Source organism: Mytilus californianus, unplaced genomic scaffold (assembly GCF_021869535.1).
Source record: "Mytilus californianus isolate M0D057914Y unplaced genomic scaffold, xbMytCali1.0.p SCAF_1, whole genome shotgun sequence".
NCBI lineage: Eukaryota > Metazoa > Mollusca > Bivalvia > Mytilida > Mytilidae > Mytilus > Mytilus californianus.
This window is the reverse complement of record NW_026262581.1, coordinates 112,401,798-112,422,698: the sequence shown is the minus strand read 5'-3', so window position 1 is coordinate 112,422,698 and position 20,901 is coordinate 112,401,798. Positions and strand designations below refer to the sequence as shown.

The window sequence follows — 20,901 nt, the reverse complement described above, 5'->3', positions numbered from 1 at the left end:
TGTGACAAACAATACTGCAAAACTTATGTACCCACAGTAATACTATGTTTTATGAGTGTCATAATACACTCTTAGTAAACTATGTTTTCAGGTTAATATTATTAACATTTTAAAAGTTTACTCTCACAAAATTATGATGACTTATTTAACTTCAAGTGTCATTGATTTAGATCTTTGACCATGTGTTATTCAGCATTTCAATAGTTTTATGTAAGAATCTACATATTTTTATATGATGAGTTAAGCTATTATTCAGTAAGTATGAATCAAGAGAGATTTAGGTTATTGTTCAATGAGACAATAACCCAAAAACATGATTAGATTTGAAAAGACATTCAACATGAACAAATTAGGTCATTTCTAGTAGCATTCTAGAAATGGTACACTGAGATTTACAGCAAAATATTATTGGTACTTACTTGTAGTCTGCATTCAAGAGGAATTGGATCACTGTTACCTTTATTTGAAGTCTTAATGACCTATTGGAAATTTTGTTAATCTTACCAGGAGTGCACTATATCTAGATAATTTTGATTTTGTTCATATGCTTCAATGGAAAAATTATAGCTGTTTTTTTTATTACAGACAATTCGAGACAGTGAAACCAAAGGAAGATTCAATGGCCATGGAGTTGACATTCACGCTCCGAGAATGGTGGGTGGCATGGAAAAATTTATTTCTTAGACAGGTTTGTTTGCTATAATTTCAAGTTAACTTGATTTGTATGTGCATCTTAAAACTGTAAATTCAGAAGTAATTGCAAGTTTTTTATTAATGTGAATAATGCGACTTGGTGATTATTGTAATAATAAGAACTCACTTTCTGATATCTGATATACATTTTCCTGACACCACAATAATTAATCTTGCATGTTTGTCCATTCTTCAAAAAATGGCAATGTCTGTATGCACGCAATAGTTTCTGAATTTACAGTAGTGTCTTACACATGATTTTCATGAGAAACTATAGCAGTTTTCTGTTTTCAAAAATCTTGATTTAATATTTAGTGTACTGTATGAAGATTATTCCATTAGTCTATCTGGGCATTGAATTTGGTATCCTAAATTTATATTACTATTCTTCATTCTGTACCATTGCTGGTGACATGTTAGACACCAAGGAAATGTTCTACCCAGAAGACAATTCATCAGAGTTTACATGACTGAAATAACACATTTTGAGGGCATTTATTTAGTTTTGATAAGTTACGTAACTGTACTTAAACTAATGTTGCAACTCCCTAGATTTTAGGCATATTTGACCTAAGATACCTTTAGGCTACTATTTAGATCATTTTGGATTTGATGCAGGAAACATTTTATATATGTGGTTTTCAAAGCTCCTAGCATTCAGTTTATCTGATGAAGTTATTACAGAACTTGTAACCACTTTAATATTTTTATATTTGTTGCTAAAAGTTCAAACCTTTGACTAATACATCTTCTAAAATCTGGTGCAAAAATTTTTGTCTACCTTTTTGAATTTGATATGGTCACATATAATGGGAGGACAATCCCTATTTATTTTGAGTCACTACACTTAATGTCAAGGTCCTAGTTACTACAAATAGACAAAAATTAGTGCAGGAAAGGAATTTTGAGATTATAATACTAGAAACTTGCATTAGATTGTAATGAACATGCATGTATGGATACATATACTAAAAGGAAAATCCCTTTTTGATTTGGAGACAATTGCTTCCAATGTCAAGGCCAAAGTTATAAAAAATACTGAAATTAATGTAGAATAGGAGTTTCCAAAAAATAACCCCTGAACCTTATGTATGACTAGAACCAAACTTTATTCACTAACTATTAGAGGAAGACCCCTATTGATTCTGAGGTAACAAGTCAAGGTTTTAGTTTCTAAAATTAGAATGAAATATATGCAGGAAAGGGTTTTCCTAATGATAACTCCAGGACCTTACATTATATTGGAACAAACTTTGGATGTAAGTTAACAAATAAGTGGAGGAAGATCCATATTGAATTCTAGCTCAATACTTCCAAAGACAAGGAAGATCCATAGTGAAAGCTAGCTCAATACTTCCAAAGACAAGGAAGATCCATATTGAAATCTAGCTCAATACTTCCAAAGACAAGATCACAGCTCATAGAAATAGAGGCAAATTTGTGAAATAACAATGATAGAAAAATTTCTATTTTACAATACATTGAAAAAGGAAACTTCTACTAAACATGAATACATGAATATACTGAATCCTTGACTTTGTGATGGTTCAAATCTGAAGCTGTAACTTGCTAGAAATAGGTTCATTGCTTTTGATATTGTTAGCTTTCTTTCTAAGGATCTTTTATTTAAGAAATAATCTCTGTGACTCAGCCATTTGAGTCTTTCATCCATTTTTGTCTCGCCTTGACGGGGTCAAAAAGCGAGACATAGGTATGCTTTTCCGGCGGCGGGGGCGGCAGTGTCAACAATGTATTAGTTTGTGATTAGGTCTAGTTCATGGTGAACCACTAGTGGTAGGTCAATGATATTTGGTATGCAGTTGTATTAGCATTGGCACATCTCATTACCATGGAGATTATTTGGCCCCACCCCCTCAGTCGAGGTCTATTGACTTTGAAACTTTTCATAGTTTACATGTTTTAGTTTGCGATTAGGTAAATTTATGGGGAACCACTAGTGGTAGGTCAATGATATTTGGTATGCAGTTGTATAAGCATTGGCATATCTCATTTCCATGGAGATTATTTGGCTCCGCCCCCTTAGTCATGGTCTATAGACTTTGAAAATTTTGCTAAGTTAACATGTATTAGTTTGTGATAAGGTCAGTTCAAGGGGAACCATTAGTGGTAGGCCAATGTTAATTGGTGTTCAGTTGTATAAGCATTAGCACATCTCATTTCAATGGAGAATATTTGGCCCCGCCCCCTCAGTCATGGTCTATTTACTTTGAAGCTTTTACATAGTTTACATATATTAGTTTGTGATTAGATCAGTTTAAGATGAACTGCGAATGTTAAGTCAATGATATTTGGTATGCAAATTTATTGGCATTTGCAAGTATCGTTTCCATGGAGATTATATAGCCCCACCCCTGATAATGGTTCATTGACTTTGAAACTTTTACATAGTTTACAAGTTAATGTTTGTGTTTAGGTTTGTTTAAAGGGAACGACTTATAATAAGTCAATGGTATTTGGTATGCAGTTGTATTAGCATTGGCACATCTCATTCCATGGAGATTGTTTAACCATGTACCTTCAGTCATGGTTCATCGACTTTGAATATTTGCATAACTTGCATGTTAAAGTATTGCTATTTTAATTTCAACACTTGCATTATCAAAATTACAAAAAGGCGAGACATATCTCTGTGATAACAGTTTATAATTTTTTATTATTTTTTTTTCAGGGACCAACTTTAGTACTTACTCAAATTTACCATACAATGAACGAATTAATTCTTTTACGAGGAAAACTAATGAGTAATATGTTAACAGAGGATAGCATGGTAGAACTGAAAGAAGAAATAGCTGATATTGTAGATTGGGGAAATGGGTAAGTTAGAGAGAGAGATAGTGGTACTAATTTTATTTAATAAACGTGTGGTTCGTTTGATCTCAGTTCTTCATAGATTAAAATTCGATTATGATGTCAAATTTTCTTGCTCTCCTTTGAAATTCCCATTGTGACGTCATTAGAAAAATGCGACCATGCCTGATGACGTCACATAGAAAGAACACATCTTTTTGCAGATCATTCGAAAAGAAGGATTAAATCATTAGAGAAACAGATTCCAACACCAAATCTCGTGCAATACGATATTTATCCACTCTTGACAGTAAAATTTTAAATAACACTCGTCGAGCCTCCCGTTATAAATTTGAAAATTTAACTGTCTCGAGTGGATAAATATCATATCACACTCGATGCAGTGGTAGAATCTATATATATCCAATTCCCACTTGTTTTGAAACCTTTAGATATCCTATCCTTTTGGAAAAGGGTAAGTTAGGGGTGGATAAAGAAGACTGGAGATATGGGAATGTTAGAAAAGAATATATATAATATCACTGACTTAGGGAATGAGTAGGTCATTTGAGGATATTAATGACAGGGAAATGGATAGGTTACAGAAAGAATAATATCACTGACTAGGGGAACGAGTGGGTCAAAGGAGGATATTGTAGACAGGGAAATGGATAGGTTACAGAAAGAATAACATCATTGTCTTGGGGAATGAGTATGTTAGAGAGAGAATAATGTCAATGACTCGGGGAATGAATAGATTAGAGACAATATATAGAGAGTGAATAATATATTTCACATTGATATTGGACAGAGCAAAAATTGGTTTTTTTTTACTTGCGAAATGGGTAGGTTAGAGCAAAATAGATATCATTGACTTTGACCATGCAAGACCTGTAGTATTAGACTAAGGCAATGGGTACGTAAAAGAAAGAATGATATTATTGACTTGAACTATGTAGGTTAGAGAGTTATTGGTATCACTGACTAGGGAAATGTTTGGGTTAGAGAGAGAGGGATACAAGACTTTTAGAGAAAGAATGGTGTCATTGCATTTGGGACTGGAAAGGTTAGAAGAGGAATTTTTATACTGAGAAAATGAGAAGGTCAGAGAGAGAGAATGATATGATTTTCTATGGAAATGGGCATGTTAGAGAGGGATAGCATATTGTAGACCTGCTAAGTAGAAGTTAGAGAAGGGAGAGAAAAAAATAAACATTTATCTGGGAATGACTCATCCAATTAATGATTTGTACTTATTTAAAAAGTAGCAGTTGTATATATAAGGTTTTCTTTGGTACAAAAAAGACTGAAAAAACCACAAATAATTTTGTTAACTTCAAAAGGACTTCTGCACTTAAAACCGCAGTTTAGATAGGAAGATAATCAAGATTTTTATAATTTTGTGGTTAAACAAGTCATTAATTTAAGTATCTTTTAAGTCAGGTGATGAAAAATCTAGGTCATTATTCATTAGGTCAATAGATCATTGTTTTCATTTATTTCAACAGTTAAATTATCCTATAATTAATACATTTAAAACTTTTAATATTTTAACAGTTGTTAAAAAATGACTCCCATAAGTGTAGTACAAGCTTTTATATATATAGGTTACAAATTCTCATTGTTTCTATTCATTTAAAGTGACCTATTGACAAAAAAATATTCTTCCTTATTTGTATTTTTCACTATGTTTAATGTAACATGGTGATTATAACCTTTTACTTTTCAATATTAAAAATTCATTAAACCGCAAAAACAAGATCAAAATACTAGACCAGGATAGCACTGGTAAATAATCAAATATTAAAGCAGCCTAACTAGGAAAAAATTATACGAAAGAAAGGAAAGAATCGAGGACCCTTTCATACAACAATTTAAAAAAGATTTTCTTTTTAAAAAATGCTAGATACCAATATATCTGATTACATAAGTACTTCGTGATCTAAGTTGCTTGAAAATAGCTTTGTCGGCCCTGTTGAATTTGTGACTTAAGTGGTTTAAAATAGTTCTTCCTTCCCTGATTGATTAAAAAAAATTGAGAATGGAAATGGGAAATGTGTCAAAGAGCAGAAAACAGCCCAGCCAGAAAATCCAACACCCGGAGGCGTGCTTCATCTGGCCCCTAAACAAAAATGTGTACTAGTTCAGTGAAAATAGACATTACACTAAACTCCGAAACATATAAATGAACTGAAATTAAAAAAACATGCAAGATTAACAAAGGCCAGAGGCTCCAGACTTGTGACAGGTGCAAAAATGCTGTGGGGTTAAACATGTTTTGAGAGATCTCAACCCTCCCCCATACCTCTAGCCTATGTAGAATAAACAAACACACAGCAATATGCACAGTAAAACTCGGTTGAAAAGAAGTCTGAGTCCGATATTTAGAATAGGTGAAAGAAGAAACTAAGCAAAATGATAATGATACATAAATTAACAAAGGACTACTAGCAGTTTCTGACATGCCAGCTCCAGACCTCAATTAAACTGATTGAAAGATTATGTCTTCATCATATGAAAATCAAGTATAATCCCTCCTGTTCGGGGTTTAGTATCATACCATCATAAAATATATGAGAGGAACATAACATGTGTTATTTCCGATGCAAAGACCCTATGAGTGAATCAATATTAATTCCAAAATATGCCATCTTTAATGACTTGACAACAGTATCTTTAAAGGTTTGGTTAGCTTTTGAGGTGAATGACGACATTTTTGAGCTGTGTATAGAATATTACCATATAAGATTGGATGTGAAATACCTGAACGTATAAGATTTCTGCATGTTGTTTTATATTTACGATTGATGTCCTTGTACTGATGATAAAATTTAGTAAATGTTTTGACTAGTTTGTGATACTGTTTTAGAAAAAAAATTGGAAGGTCACTGCACCCAATCCTTCACATGTTTCCCCCTCTGCCCTAACACTTAAATTATCCAATGTCCTATGCATTATTGACCAGTCAATCTTGTTAAAGGACTTTGTACTTTTACATTCATTCTTTTTTTATTCTAGACCAATTAGGATTGATTGCATGTTATAAATATTTTGATGGTTTAATGTTTTGATAAACAATTTAACACTGACACATAATCCTGTTCCTGTCAGAAGTCTGGAACCACATTACAGGTTACTTTTTGTCATATGTTCATGTTTTTCGTTATTTGGAGAATTTGGTGTTCATGGCAGATAGTAAAAGTTTTTTTTACTTACAGCATTGTTAGACTGGGGCAATATAGAGATTGACATATGATATAGACACCTGTCTATTGTTGAAGACTGTTTGTTGACCTCTGGATCTCTGGTTAACTGTGATAACATAAATAAAGATAAAAAAAACTGTGATAACACTACTGTCTCATGACAGTGTTCCTCACATCCCCTTCATAAAGTATACCCACATCTCCTTCATAAAAATGTATTCTTGGTAATTGTGGTTAAAGTAATATTTGGTTTTCACAAATCAAGTTTAGCACAAAGTGGCTAAGCGTTCAATTAAAACAAAAGCTACATGACCAATTTCATCAAAACTAGCGCTCAGATATTTGTAATTCTACAAAAGACTTGTAATACTGATTATATAAAGATGAATTTGAGTTTGAAAGATTGAAAGATTGACAAATTCCAGTTACTTTTATGTTGTAGATCTCTAAATGATTCACACAAAAAAAAAGATAGTTTCTGGATAAATTTTACTGGAACAGAGTGAATGTGATTAAATATTAAAATTATTTCAAACAACACATAGAAATAAGTGAAAAATATCTGTAAATTTATAAATGGAATAGATTAATCAACAAGTCTTCCAGGTTAACATATATATGCCTAACTGTTCTTTCTGTAAAAATAAATCAAATGTTCTATTCCTATCATGTAAACAATTTATATTATGTATACAATGTTTAATACTTTTATTATTTGTACCAATTAGTAAATAGCTGTTTACAAGATTAAATTATCTTGTGGTTTATTCTTTAAAAGTACCTGTAAATGCACCTGTATTATAATTAAATGAGAATTGCATAACATAATGACAGGTAATTGATAGCCAGTTCATTGAACTAATTTACCCCACTAATTTGGATATTTAATAATAAAACGTGTTATATCAGTTATAAGCTATAAAATATTATGAACTTTAAATGAAAATGGCATAAAAATAAAACAAATCTGGCAAATCCTAACCATTTTTATACGACTGCAAAAAAATTATATTATGTAAACAATGTTTTATACTTTATAAAACATTGTATACATAAGGTTTATAACCACAAAAGGAAGGTTGGGATTGATTTTGGGGGTTGTAGTCCTAATAGTTTAGGAATTAGGGACCAAAAAGGGGCCCAAATAAGCATTTTTGTAGTTTCCAGACAATAACTTGTGGAACGGTGTATGGATCTCTCTGAAATTATACCACAAGTTTCCATACCATAAAGGGATGGTTAGGATTGGCTAATTCGCAACAGCATAGTGTATTGCACAAAAGCAAAAAATTGAATATAAAATTCAAATCATATAACCAATTCTAAGTTCTTTGACTACAGTTATTCTGTGTGAGAAACCTATTATGTGTCAAATATTTAATTACAATCCAAATTCATACCTGTATCTAGCGCGAATATTATGTCCATTTTTGCCCCAACTGTTCAGGGTTGGACCTCTGCGGTCGTAGCCAGCTGCGCTCGGCAAAGCAATTTATTAAAGAAATGTCGCAGCGTTATTTCCCATAACAATGTATTTTCTTTAAAGTAGCGTTATTTTATATACAAATGTTTAACCCACTATTTACATATTTACTGGTAATATACATTTCAATTGATTAAATGTAGCTTTTTATAATAAAATTACTAAGGTATACCTTTGGTTGAAAAGATTAATGACTTATTCCACCGTTATTTTGGATTTTGACTAAAATTTTGTGTATAACAATGAACTGTGTTAAATATATTGCATGGGGAAAAATATAATACTGGTAGGGTTAAATTACTTTTTATAAAAGATGAAATCAAGATCATGATAGCTGTTGACATAGGTAAATGAATTACGTAACACAAAACTAAATATATATACTCCATAAATGGGAAAGGGAAGAGAAACTTCAGTTCAGTATTCCTTTACTATCCAATCAATTGTACATCTTTTTAAGAAGGAAGTTATGCTTGTCAAAGAAAGCAGATTTTTTGACAAGTCTTTTGTAAAAATGGTAACTACGCATTAGTATGCGTTTCATTTGAATGCACCCTACTGGCCTCAGATTCAATTTACAACATTTGAATGCACCCTACTGGCCTCAGATTCAATTTACATCACTTTTAGTAATTCACCTAGCAAAAATTGTAATTTAAAAAAAAAGAAAAAAAAAAGATTAAATGTAGAAAATATATATAGGATTAAACATCATTTAAGTTTTAACATGTTAAATATTGAATTTCTTGGTAAAAATATTTTTTTGAAGGTGTCTATCGTATTCAAATTTGGTGAAAATGTTGAATTTTTTATAGTTTTTCAAGTAATCTGAATATGATCTCATACTTCGCCATAACATCAATCATTCAATGTATCTACTTTGACCTCTTTGATTATTTTCAAAAATATGATTTTGTGGTTGGTTAGTGATTGCATTGAAAAAATGGTGTTGGAGCTTGGAATCATCATGATGATACTTAATTTTATGTAAAAAAAAACAACAACCTCAAAATATACATAGGGAAGAATTCCTAAATTTTTCAAAAACCATCTAATTGTTAAATCAAAATTTCAAAACTTGGGGAGAGCATCTTAATCCCTTTGAACTTTGACCCTTCTAGGCAAAATAGATGAAAATATAGAATTAGTCATTGAGCTTTCACAACATTGAACAAAATTAAGCATTTATCTTTCCTAGTTCTTTTTATCACAGTGACCTACATTTCTTGTTTGAGTGACTTCAGTATATCAATGTTATTTTGCCAATTTTGTTCTATTGCTGTCGCGGAGGGGGCATTAAGTTTTACCCTTGTCCGTCTGTATGTCCCAGAATTGGTTTCCGTTCTCTAACTTTAGTTTGCCTCAACTAAATACTATGAAACTCATACACATTGCTTATTACCACAAAACACAGATCAAATTTGAATTTGGGTGGCATCACTTTTACTGTTCTTGAGTTATGTCCCTTTATAACGTTATATGCAAGTGGGGGCATCATTTGTGTCCCATGGACACATTTCCCATTTATTAAACTACATATTGTAAGAGATTGAACAATATTGTATGCATTTTTGGCTGGGTTGACTCTGCATGCACTATGTTTATGTAATTTAATTTGCCATTGAATAGTTTTTATTTCTATATCTCAGAAGCATATCTTGTAAATTTCTCACTTTAGTTGGAATTTGGCATTCATATAATAAATTGTTTAGATTTGATTGTTTCAATTATTGTTTTTTTTATTGATTAATTATTGGACATTTCAGGCAATTGGGAATGGACTTAATACCCAGAGTTGATGGTGAACAGGTGGATGTTGATAAATGTAGTATTGTCAGGTTATACAGGGTTCACTTACAAAGTGCAGAAAATGCCAAATCTTCACAGGTGAGTGGACTATAGTATGTCAAATTATATCGCACAAGTTGAAACTGTTCCTTGTGAGTATAGCGTGATGATGTGTTGATATTAAGTAAAATAATACCTTGTTACATGGTTCATGTTCAGTGAATTTGGTATAACATGTTAGTATTGAAAGTAGTGTTAAGGGTAAAGAGGTTAAACTTTAAAAAATAATTGACCAATTAAAACTTAGAATAAGGAATTTTTTCTTACCATAAAAATTCAAAAATCATTGTTTGAAACAATATATGAATACAGGAAGTTGGATCAGAGTGGAAATTTCTATAAAAAAGGATTGTACAAAAATTTTATTTCATAGTGTAAGCTACCTAGTTTTCATATATTAGTCCTGCGATTTGATTTTTAAGCTTTATATTTCAGAGGGTAGAAGACCTGGATGCTTCATACTTTGTATATACCAGCCTTATATGTTACTACAAAGTTTGTGTCTGTTATATGTCCATTGTCCTTGGCCTCATTTTCATGGTTCAGTGACTGCTAAAAAAATGTGTTTTTTGTCATGTGAAATACTCAATTATGATGAGTAATAGGATAGCTATATTTGGTATATGGGTTCCTTGCAAGGTCTACTGTACAGACCTGCCAACTATCCCAATTTATGGGGGATATCCCTCATGAGAGGTATTGACCTGAATTTTGAAATTCCTTATTTTATAAACTAAACACCTCAAAAAAGGCATTCAAATGAGTAGAAAGGGAATTTAAACACATACATACTCATTCAAACAATATAGTAGTAGACTAAAAACATTCATGCCAATAAAAGAGGAGCATAAGTTCCTCTTGCGCTTAAAATCCCCCATGGAGATTTTGAAAAGTTGGCAGGTATGTCTACATGTCCATCAGATAGGGTTCACCTATTCTGAACCTTATTTCATGGATCAGTAATCAAGGTTAAAGTCATGTGATTAGGTCCGTTTCTCAGATACTATAAGCAGTAGGCATACCTGTCAACCTATGACAATGAAAATGCAGGTGATGACCTGCATAGAAGAATGAAATCTCAGGTCATAACACGTATGAACTTTTCGAGGTGAATTTCAGTATTTAGGGGACATTTTTCTTATAATTTATATCAAAGTTTCCAAAACATGTCAACATGATTAAGTAATTTAAAATTGTACATATTATTATTTCATTGCACATGGAGGCAATTGATAGATTTGTGTTACATTGCCTTAATTCCTGTTCATATTCATTCCATGACATACAAAGTGCCAATTTGTGTTTTCTTTATATACATTTGTGCAGCTTTTAAACAGTAGAATATATCATATGTTGATATTAGAGAAAAATAAAATAAAGTTAAACAATTAAAGGAGGTATAGATGAAAAAAGTAATTTTCAAAATTTTTATTTTTTAATTGTTCTAAGGTAGAACAATAAGTAAAAGTATTATTCTGATATGTTTGTGCATTCAATTCATTTTAGATTTAATATTTTTACAAAAAAAACCATAAGTTTAAGGAGTATATTGTGAATTGACAAAAAAGGGGAAGTAACTCAAATTGTTTTTAAAACAACTTTGAAATACACAAATTATTTACGACCTAAAGCTAAGGTAATTGGTGTTAATTAACAGTGTGTTTGACACCAAAGCTGTCAAGTGAAGCCATGCACTGAAATGGGTCAATTGAGCTGAGTTTACACAGCTAGTTGAACTTCTTGTCCAGGAAGAATTACGAATTTGCCGGTATTTCATTGAAATCACTTTATATCTAATCAGTCTGAAGGCTAAGGAATCCAGGTGAAAATGGGTTATTTTCCGAATTCCCGGGTTATTTGGTCACCTGGTGGGTGTTCCGGGTGACCCCTCAGATTTGTGAAAATCTTTTGTCACACCCGCAGGATCCGGGTCAATTGACAGGTATGCAGTAGGTCAACTATATATAGTGTATGGAATGATTGTAAAGTGTACATGTCAGCTGGCAGGTTTCATCTGACCTTATTTTCATGGTTCATTGGTCAAAGTTAAGTTTTTGTGTTTTGGTCTATTAAAAGCAATAGGTCAACTTTATTTGGTTATTGGAAAGAGAGTTTGGCAGGTATAATCTGTCCTTGTCCTTATTGTCATGGTTCATTGGTCAATTTAAAGTTTCCATAGTTTGGTCATCTTTTCAGATACTTAAAGCAATAGGTCAACTATATTTGGTGTATGGAATGATTGTGAGGTGTACATGTCTGTCTGGTAGGGTTCATCTGACCTTGACATCATTTTCATGGTTCATTGGTCAATGTTAAATTTTCCGGGTTAAGTCTGTTTGTAGATACTATAAGCAACAGGTCAACTATATTTGGTGTATTGAATGATTGTAAAGTGTACATGTCTGTCTGGCATTTATCAACTGATCTTGACCTTATTTTCATGGTTCATTTGTCAACGTTAAGTTTTCATACTTTGATCTGTTTCTTAGAAACTATAAGCAATAGATCTACTATGTTTGGTGTATGGAATGATTGTAAGGTGTACAAATCTGTCTGGTAGGATTTATCAGACCTTGATGTCATTGTCATGGATCATTGATTATGTTAAGTTTATTTAATACTTGTTGAAAAACCATTATCTTTAAATATAGGTCAACTTTTTTTTGAGTGTATATAGTGATTGTAAGGTGTTCATGTCTCTATGTAAGGATTAATCTGACCTTGAACTTTTTGAAGGGTTCAATTATCAACCTTAACTTTTGACTCTTAGATCAATTTTCTAGTTTCTATTAATAATATGTTATGTATACATGTATTTGATCTATAAAATTATTATAAGTTTTACATGTTGATTTGACAGGGGGAATATGACCTTAACTTTATTTTGATAGTTCAATGAACAATGTTATTGATTGTTTAGTGCTTAGGAGAGTTTCTCAGATGTTATGAGTAAGATATAGTTGATAGTATTAAAGTTAATAAGATTACTTAATGTACTGCCTGGCCATCTGGCCTTATTTTCATGGTAAAGAGCAATGTTCAGTTTTCTTGCTCAAGTCAGTATATCAGTTACTAGGTCAACTATATTTGGTTTTTAGAATCAGTGTAAGGTGTACATATCTGTTTGAAAGGGGTCAACTAACCTTGACGGCATTTCCTTGGTTCATAGATTAATGTTAAGTTTTGTTTATAATGAAATAATGTTGGGTTTAATTTGTTGTTTTGGCCATAGAAGTGACCATTAAATCTATTCTATGTCCATTTTTCTCATTTAAGCCTTGTACAATACATTTAGATGGGCTGAGAAATGTAAGTTTATGGTTTATGTGGGTAATTTAAAAAAAAATGCCTACCTGGAAACATAGAGAAAGTTTCCAGAAGATGGCAAGTCCTTTATTTGTCAACATACTATTCAGTTATACAAAATTAAGATGACAAGCCATTTCAGTTTGTGTGCACTCTTGTTGGTATATATTTAGATGACAAGCCATTTTAGTGTGTGTGCACTCTTGTTGGTATATATTTAGATGCCAAGCCATTTGAGTGTGTGCACTCTTGTTGGTATATATTTTCACACTGTTTAAAGTTGTTGTTTATCACATACATTATTTACAATTTCTTTTTTTTTTGTAGCCAAAATACTCCAAGAAAAGACACAAATCAGTCTCTGTCAATACTCCAAAAGATACGGATATTGTTTTTAATGTTTTGGTTAATTTGAAAGTATCTCAGTGTAATGTTGGTGATGAATCTCAGATAGTGATGAGTGTATATGACAATAGAGATCAGAAATTTGTCAGGTAAGGCTTTTAGTGCTTCGGAAGAGATTGGATTCGAATACGAATACTATATTAACTAATTATTACTAACTATTATAATTGTTGCACATGTGTTATCAGAAGTGATGACACTAATTAACCCGAAATCAAATAATCAACAGATTAACGATCATCAAAGGTTCTAATCAAACCATAAACATGTCACTTTAAAAGAAAACAGTTCGATAAAGAATGCCACAAATGTACTATGAATTGTAGAATCAATTCTAAGGAAATAGGAAAGCAAAGCACAATATGAAAAAAAAATTTCCGTATAAGAATTATGAGGAGATAAAATGAACACTTCATCATTGCATATCATCACCGGGAGTGCGGCTGACATCATCGATCAAAGCTAATTTGTCATGAGAATTAAAAGGTTAATAGTCGTACAAGTTTAGTCTTTTAAAAGATTAAATGGATAAAACTATGTCTGAAGTTGTAAATATAATTCATAGTGTGTTTGCTGATATTTGATGTATTCTCTATATTATATGCCAGTATCCATGTAGTCAAATCTACATAGGGATCTTTCCATTTCTTGATTTGGACAACAGTTGTTATATTTCATTGGACACTTAAATTCGTTGATAAAACCATCCACGAAAACCACAAAAATTGGTACCCCACGAATAAAAGTACTTTCACAGTAGTATCGATTTAACTATGCAGTTGTTTTCTCATTGTAAACAAATCAAAGCCACAGTATTGGATATCTCTTCATGTTCACAAGAAAGAAGCCAAATACATGTAAATCTCTTTTCCATATTTAGATTTTTGAAAATGTAACATATTTCTAAAGCAGAATTTAACATAACTTGCCATTGTTGTTTGAATGCTGATATGCTCATTACACAATATCTAATAAAGCTAATAATCTACTTTTGATTCTCTTTGAATAATATGAATGAAAAGAGTTGTGGGGTATATATCAATAAGACAGCAACCCAGCAACAGATTTCAACTTCTGCAAATCATTGTACTTTCTTAAAATTAATAGTGAGTTTAGCTTTAGAATTTTTGTAAAGAAAACAGATGATGGATGGAAGTTATCTCCAAATCTCATTCAGTTATAAGCTTAAGGTCTTAGTTTAGGTCAGACACAAATATTTTTTATGTTATGCCTGATTATTTCTTTGAAGTATTAATTTATTGTTTGGGAAAATGTTTTTGTATTTTTTTTTTAAACTTAAAACCAAATAAGTAAAAATATTATAGAATAAATCAATATAATTGTTAGGTTCAAATGTGCTATTGTATCCAAAGTCAATTTTAAATTTTGGACTAACTTAAACAATTTTGGGTTATTCCAATATAATGACATTATTATAATTTCCATTAATACAGAAAAAAAATAACTTTAATAAATAATAAATATTAAGCAAATGCTGCAATATTTATACAATTGTTATTTGTAGTGAACAGTTTATAATAAGAATGAACAAAAATGGTGCTCCACTGAAACCAGAAAAACTGGATAATTGTTTTGGTCTCTTTACTGTAAGTACCAGAGATCTTTCATGTTATTTGTTGTTTTTTATGCCCCATCCATAGGCAATGGGGACATCAAGTGTTACCCTTCTGTCAGTCCCACTGTCTGTCTGTCCTTCTGTCTGTCCCATTTTGGTTTCCACACTCTAATTTAAGTTTTCCTCATCCAAATTTTATGAAACTCACACACAATGCTAAGAACCAAAACTCACAGACAGAGTTTGAATATGGGCAGTGAGTCACTTACCGTTCTAGAGTTATGCCCTTTTTAACTTGGAAAATTGCAAAGCTTGAGCCATTAAGGTGTGTCAACAAAAGGAAATGTGTGGTGTTCATCAATGAGACAGCAACTCAATTACACAAAAAAAGAAATGAAAAATACATCAAGAGATTCTCTTCTGTTTACACAGTACCTTTCAAGCCAGATTGTTTTTAAGCAGGTGAATGTCTGGAAGTCTTTGCTCTATTATCTCATGTTATCCTATTTTGCTGCTAAGAAGTGTTTTATAACTATGATGTTTAACATTAAGTTTAATCCACAAATATATTTTTTGTTAGCTTTTGTCACTTTTTGTCTCACCTTGATAGAGTCAGAAAGCGAGACATGCTGTTTCCGGCGGCAGCGGCATCAACAATGTATTAGTTTGTGATTAGGTCTAGTTTGTAGTGAACCACTAGTGGCAGGTCAATGATATTTGGTATGCAGTTGTATTAGCATTGGCACATCTCATTTCCATGGAGATTTTTTGGCCCTGCCCCCTCAGTCATGGTCTATTGACTTTGAAACTTTGGCTTAGTTTACATGTATTAGTTTGTGATTAGGTCAGTTTATGGGGAATCACTAGTGGTAGGTCAATGATATTTGGTATGCAGTTGTGTAAGCATTGGCACATCTCATTTCCATGGAGATTATTTGGCCCTGCCCCCTCAGTCATGGTCTATTGACTTTGAAACTTTGGCTTAGTTTACATATATTAGTTTGTGATTAGGTCAGTTTATGGGGAATCACTAGTGGTAGGTCAATGATATTTGGTATGCAGTTGTGTAAGCATTGGCACATCTCATTTCCATGGAGATTATTTGGCCCCACCCCCTCAGTCATGGTCTATTGACTTTGAAACTTTGGCTTAATTTACATGTATTAGTTTGTGATTATGTCAGTTTAAGGGGAACCATTAGTGGTAGGCCAATGTTAATTGGTATGCAGATGTATAAGCATGAGCACATCTCATTTCCATGGAGAATATTTGGCCCGCCCCCTCAGTCATGGTCTATTGACTTTGAAACTTTCGCTTAGTTTACATGTATTAGTTTGTGATTAGATCAGTTTAAGACTGCTAATGTTAAGTCAATGATATTTGGTATGCAAATGTATTGGCATTTGCAAGTCTTGTTTCCATATGAGATTATATAGCCCACCCCCTCATCATGGTTCATTGACTTTTAAAACTTTTACATAACTACTGGTGGACATTTCATCCCCGAGGGTATCACCAGCCCAGTAGTCAGCACTTCAGTGTTGACATGAATATCAATTATGTGGTCATTTTAATAAATTTCCTGTTTACAAAATTTTGAATTTTTCGAAAAAATTAGGTATTTTCTTATCCCGGGCATAGATTACCTTAGCCGTATTTGGCACAACTTTTTGGAATTTTGGGTCCTCAATGCTCTTCAACTTTGTACTTGTTTGGCTTTATAACTATTTTGATCTGAGCGTTACTGATGAGTCTTATGTAGATGAAACGCGCGTCTGGCGTATTAAATTATAATCCTGGTACCTTTGATAACTATTTACAAGTTAATGTTTGTGTTTAGGTTTGTTTAAAGGGAATGACGTGATAAGTCAATGGTATTTGGTATGCAGTGGTATTAGCATTGGCTCATCTCATTTCCATGGTGATTGTTTAGCCATGCACCTTTAGTCATGGTTCATTGACTTTGAATATTTGCATAACTTACATGTTAAAGTATTGCTATTTCAATTTCAACATTTGCATTATCAAAATTACAAAAAAGGCGAGACATATCTCTGTGTTAACAGTTTATTTAAATAAGTTACTTGATTGGGTGGATTTTAATATAAATATTTGCTAATTTGATTTCAGGAATTACCACTTGATGAATATCAGAAGTATTTGTATATAGTTGTTAGAATTTACAGAATCGGTAAGTATTCATTAACAGATAATTTTATGCTATATTAGTCTTCTAAGATGGTCAATTGTCACTTTATGATATTTATATTTTACATATTAAAAGAAGTCGGGTAGATTTTTTTATATCAAATATACAATATAAAATATACGGACTATTCTGACGAACTCAATAGTTGCTATTGTTTGTGTAGACAAAAATGTTTATACTCATTTATAACTATTTTTTAGGTCGTATGTTTTCTGACAGTTCAAAGAAGTCTCCAACACGTCCATACAGAAGACCCTTTGGTGTAGGAGGTAATTTGTATGTTTGTATGGTATAGATCCACTTTTTACACATCCATACAATATGATTACTGTCAGTTTCATTGGAAGATGAAACCTAAGTATAAACGATGAACCACAAACCTCTTTCAAGGGGGGCCAAAGATACCAAATGGATATTCAAACTCATAAGTCGAAAACAAACTGACAATACCTTGGCAAAAAAACAAAAATGATGAAAAAACAAACAACAGTGCACAAAACACATCACAGAAAACTAAAGACTGAGCAATACGAACCCAACCAAAAACACGGGGTGATCTCAGGTGCTATATAAGGGTAAACAGATCCTGTGTCACTAAGTAAACAAAAATCACAAACCAGCAGATCAAGTGCTCCTTGATATTTTTGCAATTGATTTGACAGACTAGTGTGATTTGTACAGATGAATGTTTACAAACTGCCTGGACAATTTGATCACTCAGTCATCTGAAAGCATGATCTTTTACAATGATGTTGTTTTTGCTGAAGCAGGCCTTGGTTGAGAATATTAAAGATGGTATAGAAACAGATCTTCCAATTACAAAATATAATACAAGAAATATAAGGAATAACAGTTATCAGTCAGCATACAAGTTATTCAAAGTTAAGCAAGAATATTCATTATGTGTCTCAATTGCTCATTGTTTGTCATTGTTTGTAAAAAATTCCATATGATTCCATCTGAAAAAAATCAGTTAAAAATTAACAAAAAAAGGTGTATACACATTATTCTTGTTAACCAAAGAAAATATACATATTTGTAATGGTATTGTAAGCTTTCATTCATTATTTCTTTGGGGTTCTCAGCTGCTATCACATGGAATTCTCTGTTAATTTTCATGTAAATGTATTTTATTTTTTCAGTATTAAGTATAGAGGATGTCAAGAATGGGATGAACGATGATTCCTGCTTTTGCACAATAAATATCACAAGGTAATAAAATATTTAAGTACATAGACATTAAGTCATTCTGGAAAGCCCACAAAGGAATTCATTGCAGTTTTTGCCCCATCATTACTGATTCAGTTTGCAGAAGGTTCCTTATGTTTTGGTGAATATGCAGTTAGGAATTTATAACCTTAGTTCCATCATGTTTTCACAATGTGACCTATTCATATAATTTTGTTTTGTACAGTAATGTATGACTACTGAGCAACCAATCACACAATAGCTTTTACCTTAAGTTTGAATTTCTGTTTTAGTAATTTTCTAGTATAAGCTTGATCTATCTCCAAGATTTCAGATTGTCTGTATAATTCTTAAAACATTAATGCCTTCAGTTTCAAAAACTTATTTTTGATAATATTTATGTAAGATAAGATACTACGTATAGTTATAGTTTCAATAAATATTTTGTTCAAAGTTTCTTCTATATTTCAGTTGTATAGAAAATGAGGGAACTTTTCCAGAATTACATAAAGATCTGATTAAAAAATTGAGCAATCCAGGTGTTTCTTCAGGTGTTGGTAGTAGTATAAGTAGTAGTTCAAAATTAGGTAGCAGTTCAGCACTAAGTAAAACAGGAGCTAACGTGGGTAGGTTCTGTCAACTGTAGTGGCAAATTTAGCTACACTTTGACCATTCTATACCATTGTATCTAATTATTTAACAGCTCGATGGTATTCATTCTACTTATTTCATACAGTCACAATGATAATGTTAATTCATTCTAAAAGAAACTTGCTTTTGAAGAGGATATTTACTAGATAGACAGTATGCTAGATACTAAAACAACTGTTTGATAGATACTAAAACAACAGTATGCTAGATACTTAAACAACAGTATGATAGATACTTAAACAACAGTATGCTAGATACTTAAACAACAGTATGATAGATACTTAAACAACAGTATGCTAGATACTTAAACAACAATATCATAGGTACTCAAACAACAATACAATGTACAACAATTGTCTCTACAGTACTATATGCAGTTTTTTTCATTAAATCAAAATGTTTCAGCTGGTCAGATATTTTTTTCCAACTTCTCAGGAGAGCCAGAGACAATTCATTAATGTTAATAATGCAAGTGCAGCAAGAACGCATCCTTTAAATCCTGTTAGATTTGAATTCTGCTGTCTTTATGATAGGACCAAATGAAAAATGATTATTTAGGTTTTCCTTCCTAAAACCTATTTGGTCCATATGATGAATGTTTTTCTTTTTTAAGTCATAATCTGGAAAATATTGTATTTTCACTGACTTCAGTTCCCTATACATACTGCTTAATCCAAATTCTAACTTTTGCAATTTGTCAATGAACAAAGCTACCATTTTTAAAAGATTAGATTTTTACTGTTTTTGCTTCCTATGTTAATTTTAATAGGATTGTTTCTATGCTACATTTCCTGAAATTGCAATAATCAATCTCACATTTGTGTTCATTTTCCAACAATTTCAATAATGAATGTATGTAAAAATTTTGAATTCATAGTAATTCAAACCTGTCAACTGACCCAATATTTGTAAGTCATTTGTAAGTCATCTTTGAATTTTCTCACCCACCTAAAATCATCCGGTGGGTAATCAAATATGTTGAGAATTCAGCAAAATGACCTATTTTCACCCATTTGTCCATTGCCACATTTCATGTATCAATACAATCTATCTTATACAATACTGAGCTTTGACATTCTTCTTTGTCAGGAAATTCAATAACTTGACATTATTTTACTCTGTAAAATGAGTCAAAACAATGATAAGGCACTTCATTCATGAAAAGGAACTAGCCAAGGTAATGATAAAATCGTGGTTGTCAAACTCAGTAATACAGTGAGAAAATACTTTAAAAATCAATTTGCTGCTTACAAAACCAAAACTATTTAACTATATCCCCTTTTTTATGTAACTGTTCAATTTGTACTTTTGCAGTTGAACTCAGCAAAAATGAAGTTTTATTTTTACTTGAAGGAATGTCCTTGACCTTTGATGTGTCTGTTTATGATGGTGACCTACAGGCAGTAAAAACAGATTACCCGGTGTTGTTTACAAAAGATATCACAATTATACCTAAGCTCAGCCAGTTTGATGTCATCAATCCAGGTAAAGAAATACCTCAATGTTCAAAGATAACGCATTCTTGTAA

At 31.8% G+C, this 20,901-nt stretch overlaps 2 protein-coding genes across 9 annotated transcripts in view; one reads left to right on the top strand and one right to left on the bottom strand.

Annotated features, from left to right (window-relative positions):
- The window catches only part of LOC127711284 (zinc finger protein 277-like), a 295,784-nt gene that overhangs the window by 80,112 nt on the left and 194,771 nt on the right, over positions 1-20,901 (bottom strand). The window contains exon 2 of the mRNA XM_052217288.1: positions 8,108-8,162. Within this exon, the coding sequence (XP_052073248.1) occupies positions 8,108-8,135 (28 nt within the window). The 5' untranslated portion in view covers positions 8,136-8,162. The remainder of the gene's footprint in view (positions 1-8,107; positions 8,163-20,901) is intronic.
- The window catches only part of LOC127711014 (dedicator of cytokinesis protein 3-like), a 131,477-nt gene that overhangs the window by 25,478 nt on the left and 85,098 nt on the right, over positions 1-20,901 (top strand). For all 8 annotated transcript variants that reach the window (XM_052216964.1, XM_052216998.1, XM_052216989.1 and 5 more), the window contains exons 5-14: positions 586-688; positions 3,383-3,528; positions 9,957-10,077; positions 13,672-13,838; positions 15,275-15,356; positions 17,456-17,516; positions 17,735-17,803; positions 18,677-18,746; positions 19,194-19,348; positions 20,727-20,858. In XM_052216964.1, the coding sequence (XP_052072924.1) occupies positions 586-688; positions 3,383-3,528; positions 9,957-10,077; positions 13,672-13,838; positions 15,275-15,356; positions 17,456-17,516; positions 17,735-17,803; positions 18,677-18,746; positions 19,194-19,348; positions 20,727-20,858 (1,106 nt within the window). The remainder of the gene's footprint in view (positions 1-585; positions 689-3,382; positions 3,529-9,956; positions 10,078-13,671; positions 13,839-15,274; positions 15,357-17,455; positions 17,517-17,734; positions 17,804-18,676; positions 18,747-19,193; positions 19,349-20,726; positions 20,859-20,901) is intronic.